The sequence below is a fragment of the Pristis pectinata genome, chromosome 4, assembly GCF_009764475.1.
Source record: "Pristis pectinata isolate sPriPec2 chromosome 4, sPriPec2.1.pri, whole genome shotgun sequence".
NCBI lineage: Eukaryota > Metazoa > Chordata > Chondrichthyes > Rhinopristiformes > Pristidae > Pristis > Pristis pectinata.
Genome location: NC_067408.1, coordinates 88,540,577 through 88,552,756, shown reverse-complemented (window position 1 = coordinate 88,552,756; position 12,180 = coordinate 88,540,577). Strand labels below are relative to the sequence as shown.

The following is a 12,180-nucleotide window of genomic DNA, read 5'->3' as shown; positions in this document are numbered from 1 at the left end:
GCCAGATCCTGCCTAATGCCTTCAAAGTTGGCCCTGCTGCAATTCAGGACTTTAACTCGTGGACCTGTTCTGTCTTTTTCCATAACTATTTTAAAACTAATAGAACTGTGGTCACTGGACCCAAAGTGCTCTCTAATTGCCACTTCAGGTACTTGGCCTACCTCATTCCCTCAGAGGAGGTCAGTATTGCTCCTTCCTGAGTACGTTCCTCTATATATTGCATGAGGAAACTGTCTTGAATGCACTGCACAAATTCTGCCCCATCCAGGCCTTTTGCACTCTGGGTGGCCCAGTTGATACTGGGAAAATTGAAATCTCCCACTAGTACTCCCCTACTATTCTCACAACTATGTGCAATTTCTTGACATATCTGCTCCTCAAGTTCCTGCTGACTATTGGGGTGTCTATAACATAGCCCTACCAAGGTGACCATCCCCTTTTTATTTCTATGTTCTACCTAATGGCCCATTATTTTATGAATAAAGTCTATTTTTGAAATAAAAAAAGCCATCCAAAATCTTCATGCTCTGTGGAGTCTTTGGCCACTGCAATCTGAGTTTGGCCTACAGATTGCTGTCATGAAAGGACACAGAGCAGACCTATCACAACTGTCCACCATCAATGAACTGCAGAATTACCCTTCCTAGTATTTGCAGTAAATCTCATCATCCCACTCAGAGGAACCATATGCTGAATGGCCCTCCTGTGACCTGATCACTAAAATTCTGTAATTCATCACCTCAGTAGATGAACCTACTATATATATCTACCGTGCATTCATTACAACAGCAGATACTCCAAGCTATCACTGGGTTTGGAAATGGTCTTGCTCCACATGCACATAGCCTGAAAAATATTGGAGAAGATTGTCTTCTTCACAACTAGTACTTGATTTGTGTTTCCATCAGTATAAAAGATACCCATGTCTTCTTTGTGCGGTTCCACATTACTTGGATGGTCAAGTCCAGGGACTGGTTCCATACAATCAGTGATGATATCTTCATTCAGGACATTGCTGTTCCATTGCGATCTCTACTGTTCATTGCTGATGCCTCTCCCAGGGCGGTCTCCTTGATTTTGCAGTACAATCTTGGTATGCTTTCCATCCCGCAGTGGATCAGCAGAGTGGGTGATGGTGGCTTCCTGTCTGGGGGAGCAAGATTTGCCAATGACTTCTCTGCTCCAATATCAACATGTATGGCCATGCTTAGTTGCACATCCAGGATTATGGTGTTGTGATGGCCTACTCTTACAGGAGCACAATCAACTGTTTGGACTGGTCTTTACTCTCTATACCGAGTGTTTCGACAGAAAACTTGTTCATCTCTTCACCATTTCCCTGAGTCCTCAACAATGTTTGAAGGTGAGGGACTGGTCCAGGCATACTTCAGAGCACTTGGCAGAAACTGATATCCAGTTTTGTTAATGATGCCTCATGATTTATGTGAGATGAGTGCTAATTGACACAGTTTATCAGGCCTCCTTGATGACTGCTCAATCAAATGCTGCCCTGATGTCAAGGGTAGTCGTTCCCAGCTCAGCTCTAGACTTGTCCACATTTAGAGCAAGGCTGTAAAGAGGTCTGGTGTTGAGTGATCATGTCCAAACCTAAACTGTGATTGGCAATCAGGATACTAGTGATTAAATGTTGCTTGACAGCATCTTCCATCATGGCACAGTAGTGTGACGCTATTACAGCACCAGCGATCGGGATTTGATTCCTGTCGCTGTCTGTGAGGAGTTTGTATGTTCTCCCCGTGTCTGCGTGGGTTTCCTCTGGGTGATCCGGTTTCCTCCCACATTCTAAAGACGTACGGGTAGGTTAACATGGTTTTAAAATGGGCGGCACAGGCTCGTTGGGCCGGAAGGGGCCTGCACTGTGCTGCCAGGATATAGGTCATGAATTGGTGGAATTCTCTACCCCAGGTTGTTGTGGAGGCAGATTCATTGACAGACAGTTAAACTAGAAGGTGTCAAGGGGCATGGGGATAGAGCAAAAAAGTGGTGTTGAGGGCAAGATTGGATCAGCCATGATCTTATTAAAAAGGTGGAGCAGGTTTAAGGAGCTGATTGGCCTACCCTTCTCATGATGGCAGAGCTTTGATATGATGGTTGTGGGATCACTTAGCTCTGCCTGTTCCATGTTGCTTTTGCTGTTTAGCATGTATGCAGCCCTATGCTACAGCTTTGCCACACTTGCACCTTATTATTAGTTAGTGCTGCTTCTGGCATGCCCTTCGGCATTCCTCATTGAAACAATTCTGCCACTGTTACTGGCTACAGCACTGCCTGATGCTCATTTTGAGCTGCCAGTTTAGTGCTAGCCTTACCCATTTGAGTCTCACAACACAGTGAAGAGTACCTGTTTGTAAGTCGAAATGAACAAAAGCAGTGTGTGGGGAGAGGATCACAAAAACATTGTGATGGGAGAGCGAGCAGGCGCGAGAAGGGCAGACAACCTCACTGACTCGGTGAGTGAGTGTGCTCAGCACTCCCAGCTCTGCGCAACTCGATCCAGTTCTTGATTGTTGCAGGCTTGGGGATGGGGGGGGGGGGGGGGGGGGGTGTATGAAATGTTGGTGAGAGAAAGGCACTCAGAAATCTCCGTCCCCACCTGGCAGTCATGCCTGCAGGCCTGCAGTAGCCAGCAAATCCATCCTGTTTGTCTCCCAAACACTCAATTGTACATGTGGGATGTCCTTAAGTCGGGTGTTCGTAACCTGGGAAGGAACTGTACCACAGATGAGTTTGTGGGACACCTCTCTTTATTCAGGCTCCAGATCCCAAAGATTTGTGAGTATTTTGCAAGTTTGACTGGACTGAGAGTGGTATTGGCATGTCTGAATCTGTGTTTAGGTTGGTGCGAGGTGAACTGTTTTGTTACTTTCTTATTGGCTTTCATAGTAGCTGGGCCGCTGTAGGGGGCAGTTCAGAGTTAACCACACTGCTGGAGTCATATATAGGCCTGGTTAGGAACGGCAGATATCATTGCCTGAAGGAAGACATTAGAGAACCAGATGGGTACTTATGACAATCTAGTAGTTCCATGACCACTGTTGTCAAGACTAATTTTCCTTAATGGCAGATAATTAATTAATTGAATTTAAATTTCCCAGTGCCTGTGACAATATTTAAACTCTGGATTGTTAGTCCAGGCCTCTGCATTACTGGACCAACAACTTAACCACTGCACCACTGTTTCCTGGTGGTCATATGACACAACAATACTTAAGTCATTGACAAACCATGATAATTAATTCCTGTCAAGTGATACAACAACGGAGCCAAGGATAATCGTAATGATTGAAAGCTTTGAGAACCACCAATCTAAATTAACCACTTGAACCAGCTCTGCTTATTTTATGTCATATCTCAAATTATTCTTGAGGAAGCTGTTGAAGAACCTATTAAGGAAGCTGTTTCATTGTATTACCAGTCACTCATTGAAAGATTATTTCAAAAATAAGTTTTAAATCTACTCACAAGTCCATCCTGTTCCACTGGATTTTATTTTGATCAGAGTGAATCAGCTTGTCTATGTTGCTTTGTTTTGTTTTCTGCCTCATTTGAAGAGGCAGAAAGCAAAACAAAGTAACAGAGACAAGCTTGAGGCATCTTTTATTTTCTTCCATGAAACTTCATCTGTCATCTGCTGGCCTAATTCCCAAGTACACACAATCCTTTCTATACCACATCATATTTAGCTTTACACTGTTATATTATTTAGCTTTCATATAATTATCCTCACCCTCATGCTTGTGAAGAATTATTGTAAATCATCTATGAAGATACTATGCAACAACTTGTAAATATATCATTAGTCAGTTCAAAATCACTGCCAGAACTAGATATGTTTTATTTCTCTTTTTAATCAGACTATTGTGGAAGCATGATCATTCAAGATGAGGAATCTCCTATTGGCCTTACCCTGGATGACAGCAAACCAGACGGCTCATTTCCTGCTATCATTGGGTAAGTCTACCATGGCCTAGTCACCTCTTGGATAATCAGAATCAGAAAGAAATGGGAAGATTTCAGAAAGATTCCAATTAAGAGTACATACCTGGAGCAGTATCCCCTGTTTATCTTTCTTAAAACACATGGGCCCATTCTGTATATTCATGTTTACAGTGTCTGAAACTTCCCGTAAACTGGACAGTACTTGCCTTTGCTGCAGATGCTGGAATCTGAAGCAAAAAAAACAAATTGCTGGAGGAACTCAGTGGGTCGAGCAGCATGTGGGTGATAGGAGAAAGCAGACAAAAAGAAGCAGATGGAGCCAGCTGGGGCGAGTGGAGGGTGAAGGCGTAGACAGCTGCTGGAGGGCGATAATTAAGAACACAAAGGTCACCAGTGCTGGAATCTGATGTACTGAAGGTGATAATGGGAACCATTAGGGGAGAGGTGAAGGGCAGATAGAACCGGATGGGGGAAAGGATCTGGTGGGTGAAAGGTGGATGTAACTGGGAGGGGGAGGAGGGTGAAAAATGGGTGGTGAGGCTGGGGGAGGGGTATGGGAAAGAGGACAAAAATGGGAGGATTGGAGCCTCCTCTACATCAGAGAGATCAAGCACAGATCTAGGCGATCAATTTACAGATCACCTGCACTCTGTCCACAGTGGCCATCCTGAGCTCCCTGTTGCAAGCCCTTTCACCCTCCAGCAGCTGTCTCTGCCTTCACCCCACCCTCCCCCATCTGCTCTTTTATTTTGTCTGCTTCTTCCTTTCATCCACCTACCTCTGTCTCTCAACTCCACCCATCCCACTCCTCACTTCATCTGCCCATCATCCTTCAAGCCCTCCTTGGTCTATCCCACTGTGATACGACTATTGAACTGTGTACTGAATTGACCTGTAAGATCGGTCTGTAAGACAAGTCTTTCACTGTACCTCGGTACAAGTGACAATAATAAACCAATACCAAATACCCTTATACGATGAGATGGACTATGACTTCACGATCTACCTTGTTGTGACCTTGCATCTTATTGCACTGCACTTTCTCTGTAGCTGTGACACTTTACTCTGTACTGTTATTGTTTTTACCTGTACTACCTCAATGCACTCTGTACTAACTCAATGTAACTTCACTGTGTAATGAATTGACCTGTATGATCAGTTGCAAGACAAGTTTTTTCACTGTACCTTGGTACAAATGACAATAATAAACCAATACCTATTGGTCCGTCTCATGCCTTCCCCTCTCCTCTCTTTATACTGGTTATCTCCTCTGTCCACTCTCAGTCCTGATGCAGGGTCTCGGCCCAAAACATCAACAATTGTTTTCCCCCAACAGATGCTGTTTGACCTGCTGAATTTTTCCAGCAGTTTGCTTTTTTTAATTTAAAGATAGCTGACTTTCAGATTTGATTAAATTTTGGTATGATAGCCTATAATGGAAAGTATGATGGTAGATCACAACATTTTCTGATGGTGCAAATGGATGATAGCATCCAGACAATAGAAAAAAAATCATCAGAGATGTAAATCAGGTTGTTGGAGAGCTACCTCAAAAACAAACCTGGACAATCTATTGGGGATAGTGTGGCAGCCATATTCTTACCATGTTCAAACTCATGTCATCGTGGTTCTCTTTTCAACAGAAGATAATTTAATTTTTCTCCCCAGAAAATGTAAAATTTGAATTGATAATCTTATTGATAAATCAAAAAGATGAGGGGACAATATGATCTGTCAGCTGTGATGTAGAATTCCTGAACAGTGTAAATAAAGAATACTTTTCATGTAATTCTGAGCTGAAATCATTGCATGGGCATGGCTGAAATACAGAAGTATAAAGCTGTGGCCTCCTCCTCATGGCTGGAGCTCGTCTAGTGTATCACGTCTTTATCCTCATCCTCATCCTCATCCCTGTAACTCACTAAACACTCATTCATTGCAGAAGACATTATGAAAGGTATCTAGCCTGGTATGTCTGTTTTGAAAGTATTTTCCTGTATCCACCTGGTGTTTCTTTTCTTTTGAGGTGGTCTGAAATGCACTACTGGTCCTTCAGCAACTACCGATGCCATAGACGATGCCTTTAATGATGTTAGTACAATTAGGACTCCACAGACTCCTTATTTTCAGACCTTTGACGTCTGCATACCACTTCACTCTCAACTGTGCTGAGCTAAACTGCTGGCTTATTGAGAAACCAGGCGTCTAGTTTAACTTGAAGTCTGGGACATCATGTTGCAATTGGTTCAGCGTCACTTGGGGTATTGTGTACGGTTCCGGTCGTCACACTACAGGAAGCACGTGGGAGAAATAGAGAGGGCAGTACAGATTCACCAGGATGTTGCCTGGAATGGAGGGTTTTATTTATAAGGAAAGATTGGATAGGCTGGGTTTATTCTCATTGGAAATAGGAGGCTTGAGGGGTGACCTGAAAGATGTTTGTAAAATTATGAGGGGTATGGATAGTCAGAGTAGGGGAGCATAAAACTGGAGGGCACAGGCTTAAGGTGAGAGGGGAGAAATTTAATGGAGACCAGAGGTTTTTCACACAGGGTGATGGTTATTTGAAACAAGCTTCCAGAGGAGGTGGTAGAAGCATATAGAATTATAACATTTAAAAGCCATTTGGACAGGTATCTGGGTAGGAAAGGAGTAGAGGGATACAAGCCTAATGTGGGCAAATGGGATTAGAGTAGATGGGCATCATGGTCGGTATGGACGTTGGGTTGAAGGTCTCTGTTTATGTCGCTGTGCAGCTCTAAGCCATTGTTGTTTCCACACCATGCCTGCCTAACAGGTGAGTCTGGGATTGGCAAAGTCTGCAGGAGGACTGCTGCTCCCGTGTCTCATTAGGAAAGTTTAGGCCATTTCGACCACTGTTTCCTTTGCAGATCAAAACGGTAGCTGGAACAGTGCTTGTTCCAAGACTATTCCAGCACACCGATTTTTTTCCCCCACCCCCAACTCTTTCTCCACTACATAAACTACATCAGTGGTGCTTCCTGCAGAACTTGTCAATTTCATCACCTGGACTATTCATTTTCAATTTCATCTCCTGCTCCTCTTCCCACCTAGTCTATTGCATTCAGTGCTCACAATACGCCTCCTCTACATTAGTGAAACCAAGCACAGACAAGGTGACTGTTTTGCAGAGCACCTGCAGTCTGTCCACAACGACTATCTTGAGTCTCCAGTTGCACGTCATTTTAACTTTCCTTCCCACTCCCACAGTGACTTTTCTGTCCTTGGCCTTCTCCATTACTACAGAGAAGTCAAACGTAAATTGGAAGAACAACATCTTGTATTCCGCCTGAGTAGCTTGAACCCAATGGTATGAACAATTTCCAGTAACCCATGCCTTCCCACACACATTCACCTGTCCACCTAGTTTTCTTCTCCCATTTCCACACCCCACTCCAGTTCCTACTGCTCAAGCCCTCCTATCTGGTTCCATCTATTGCCTACAAGTCTCTGTTTGCAACCCCCAAGCTTCACTTGCCCATCATCCTCTTCTCCAAGTGGTTCTACCTATCACCATCACCTACCAGCCTCTTTCCCACCTCCTTCATACTGCTATACACTGGCAATCTTTCCTTTTCCCTCTCAGCCCTGATGCAGGGTGTCCACCTGAAACATTGACTAAGACCTTTTATCTCCATAGATATTACTTGACTCACCAAGTTCTTCCAGTATTCTGTTTTGGTTCCAGATTCCAGCATCTGCAGTCTCTTTTGTCTCTTTCTCTCTTAACAAAGAAATTTGCTCGACAGCCTCCAAAGCAGTTACTCACATGCCAGGGGCCATTTTGTTTGTCTTCTGCCCCCGATAGTCTATTGCCACTTGCTGGACAACTGATGATTCCTGGTGATAGACCACAGGGGCTGATGGAGAGGGCTCAGGGTTAAAATCTCCCAGGCTACATACTACTTGGGTCAACTCCCCATTCTGAGTTAATATCGAGGTTCTCATCTTAGATTTTAAAAAAAATTATCTTTTTTCTTAGCAGTTGCTAACTTCTCAAATTCCAGCTTGATCATGAATAATTTTAACATTGTTAACTGCCAGGCTCTCTGCTCTAGTTTATGTTTAGACTTATTAAATCAGCTTAGGCAGTGATAATGTAATTCTACATCCAGAGTAGCTGCTACCGTTTGTTATGAATTCAGGTTTGCTGTAGTTACTGTCGTGAATTCAGTGGTGTCACTTAGTATGAGTGATCTACTCCGATGGAGTAGGGTGTTATTTCCATATTTCTCTGTGTATGATAATGGTCCTGTGAATGTATTCCTCTGCAGTCTTCAATTGGATAGCCGTTTTTCTTAACACATGTTCAATCAGTTTGAAGGTTGAATTAGCATCATATGCAGCAAGGCTTGGATTAATTCATAATGCGGCTTCATTCCACAATATGATGAATGTGAAGACCAATAATTATGAGCAGAATCACTTAGTTATCCCCGGGTAGTAATGTGAACATACTGTTGCTGTACATCATGAGGTATCTTGCTTCACTTAAGGAAACAAATTCCTCTGCATCCTGGCTTTTGAGATTATACTTTATAGGCCGCTTCTGCCTTGGTTGCAGATGCTGTTGAAAAACCTTTACTGTTTTTTAGGTGACTGACATTTTTCTTTATTCATGACTCTTCTAATTGAGGCATGTGCCTCTTTGTATTTGTGTTCAGCTGCAGTTCCGGCATAGCTCAGTGAAGTCATCAGTCACAGCTACAGAGGATTATGTTCGCCTGTCAACAACCATTCATTCAGTCTATTAAAGCCTTCACATAATGGGGACACAGATGACTGCTGCATCTTGGCAGCATTGTGGGATAATGAGCATTTAATTGTAATAGGTAGTCAGACATCATAAGGAAAATGAATTGCATATGGATACACAAGCTGAATTTCAGACGTGAAGTAGGAGGGATTGCCCTTAACATCAGGGCAGTTTTGATCAGACGTTACGGGGAGCCTAGTAAGACTGAAATCATTGGGGAGCATGTGTTAACTCTCTCGTGCTTGGAATCGCAGCTTGTACAATGGCTGATGTCTGTAGTTGTTGGAGGCCTATCCTCTCAGGACATCACTGCAGGAGTTTTTTTAGGGCAACGTCCCTGATCCAGCCGTCCACCGTGGTATGCTCAGAAGTGGAGCTGTTTTCTGTTAATTCTGAAGCATACAGCTCCCATTGCAATTGATAATAAAACAGATATCTCTACATGGAGAAAGACCTGGAGCTAAGACTGCGCATAGTCTTCAACAATCTTGCTGGTCAGACATGTGTACACACCAGCCCATTTTCAGAACAAGGTGCTAAATCAGGAACTAAGTCACCTAAAAAGGTCTAATGTCTATTCTGGACAATTGACACTTAGAGCTTTTCCAGCACAACTGCTTGCCATATTGGGTAGTTGACACAACTATACAAGTTCAGCAAGACAGCCTTTTAATCTTGAGGATTCTTTACCTAACCTTTCAGTACATTGATTCAGTGCTCTCCAAATACAAATACTGTGTGAAAAACTACATTGGAAATATACTTGTGTGAATTTGAAAGAGCATATAATAGCTCAGGGCAATTTAGATGCAAAGAATATCTCCAATTCTACTCTTTCAGATTCATCCTTGCTCGTAAAGCACGGCGCCTGATAAATCTCACAAAAGAAGAGAGGTAAGTGAATTTTTTGGAATTTTTGGAATTCTCTACATGAAAGGGCCATGGAGACTTTGCGCTGAGTATAATTAATGCAGAGATAGATTTTTAGATATTAAGAAAACGTGCAGGAAAGTGGCACTGAGGTAAAAAATATTCAGCCATAATCATTTGAAATGGCAAAGTGGGCACAACAGGCCATAAGGGCCATTTACCCATTTCTAGTTCTTATGTTCTTCATTAAAACTTATATTTTAATACAATGTTAAATAATGTGACTACAGTGCGAAATGTCCAGTCTCTGACCTCAAATTTCCTCCTATATGATCCTACGTGAAACTTGCATGCTTGAAGTCACCCATACTAATGTCTCTGCCTTTGGTTTACTTACAGTTTTCATCTGATTCAGTTCTAGTGAAGCATGCTGGGAACTGTTCCTACATGCCACATAAATGCACGATGTATATGCCAGTAATCATAAACAGCTAACTATTTTTGTAAAAAGCTCTTCTCAATTTGTTTAAATTTGTCATTGAATCAAAGCACATCAGATAGTGTGGACTGCAACTCATAAAAATGTTTTCCAGCTTTGTTGGTCCATTGGTGTTCAGATATATTGGTGTTTTACTCATCATTAATCAGTACATTAAATTCTGTTTTTTTTGATCTGCTCGGTCATTAGAGTTTTGTATGACCAATGCAATAACTGTTATTATGAAAGCGCTGTGTATAACTCATCAAGTTATGTGATTTAGTACGATTTAACAAGGACGTTATTTATAAATATGTGAGGGATTAGTAGCTGAAACTCAAATGTACAGCCTTCTGAGCCCAGAAAGCTACATGACATCCAGGCATCTATTTTAATTTGCTCAACTCATTTTGTGGCGTGTGACCTGGATAATTTTTTTTGTCATGCAGGATGCAGAAGATCTGCAAGATTTATGCCAAGGTTCTTGAATCTGAGGAGGCATTACATGTAAGCTGTTTCTTCTCGCATTCTTGTTGGTTTAATAGGTTTTATTTGAAGACGATCAAATTTAACACCTCCCAAAGATGCACCTCACTTTCAAGAGGAGGGCAGTCTTTATGCTCCTGTACTTTTGTTTAAGAAACATAAATGTACAAGATCTTTTCTTTTACCACTATTCTGATCAGTGCTGTGTTCTCAATCGCAACTCCAAGTATGAGAAAATTTTGAAAACAGTTTTTTTACTTGCTAAGATCTTGTTAAAGGCGAGTTCTGAACAAACCATGCAGAACTGGGATAAATACAGAGGATATTGAATCACCAATATAGGTATCCCCCCTATTTGCAAGGGTTTTACATTCTGGGATAATGTGATGCTTTGTTTCAATGTGAAAACTCTAGTTGTATTCCAGAGCTGGTCAAAAACATTTGGTCAAAAACACCTAAACACTTAAAAATACATTAATACAACCCAAAATAATAAAAACATACTGAAGTACAGTGCTTATCAAGTGAAGGATAGATGTGTCTGTATCTTTCCTCCTCCATCCCTCCCAGCTTTCATGCTCTTGCCTGCAGTCTGTCTCAGCCTCCAGGCATCAGCCTCTCCCTCCCCAGTTCTCACCATCTTTCTTCTGCCAATCCTACCAGCATCTCTTCCTACACCAGTCTCTCTTCCCCACACTGTATTATTCTCATCCTTATATCCTCACATGCCCAAGCTCTTCCCCACTCCCATTCTCCCTCCCCTGTCTCCCACTTACAGTACCCCCTCTTTTACCTAAACCCTCCAGTCCCATTCTCTTTTGCCCACTTCCCCATTCTCCCACTCTCCTTTTCCCACTCTTCCATTCTTCCCCCGTTCCTCCGCTCTTTTAGGCAGCTGTGAGTCAAGTGCATTGCAATCTTTGTCAACAGCTGAGCAGCTGTTTCAACCAATTTCACTCGTCACTGGGCAGGGATTTCATTTGTTGTTTACTACTTAGCATCCTGCAATGTAGGGATAAAAGTCTTGTAATCAAGGAAAGTTACCCAAAGGAGTCGATTATATCGTAGTGAAAATTCATAAATGGAACATTGGTTGATGAAGGGATACCTGTCCCATGATGTGCAACATATTGTAATTATCAATTTATTAGTGTCCTCTAATGAGGAATGCCATCTACTTCATACAGGCCACTGGAATATGGAACTATTTGAACTAACCTCCTAGAACTAGTATCTCTACAAGGCTATCACTGCCCTCAGGTTTATGACAAAGATATTTCCTGACACCCCGAGAGACAGACAGAGTGGTTCTGCACCACTTATTAAGGTAGCTGTTGAAGCCCTATTTAGTCATACATTTATCAATATCAAACCCAGCAGAAGCTCCCAGGAGCAACAATTATTTTTCAATGGGTCTTGCAGTGGATAGAGCTTCAGCCCTCGCTTTGTATGTTCGCTAATCAGAAAGGGTCAGGTCCAGAGTGGGTGGGTACTCATCAGAGTTGCATTGACGGCAGCAAGTCTCCTAAGACCTGACAGATCTAGCCACCAAAGGTACATATCAGAAAGTAGCCTCGACTACTGAAGATTAAAAAATGAAATATTTTTT

General features: G+C 42.4%; 1 protein-coding gene across 1 annotated transcript in view; it reads left to right on the top strand.

Annotated features, from left to right (window-relative positions):
- mao (monoamine oxidase) overlaps window positions 1-12,180 on the top strand; it is a 134,336-nt gene that overhangs the window by 100,611 nt on the left and 21,545 nt on the right. Inside the window, exons 9-11 of the mRNA XM_052014013.1 lie at window positions 3,876-3,972; window positions 9,578-9,631; window positions 10,535-10,592. Of these exons, the coding sequence (XP_051869973.1) occupies window positions 3,876-3,972; window positions 9,578-9,631; window positions 10,535-10,592 (209 nt within the window). The remainder of the gene's footprint in view (window positions 1-3,875; window positions 3,973-9,577; window positions 9,632-10,534; window positions 10,593-12,180) is intronic.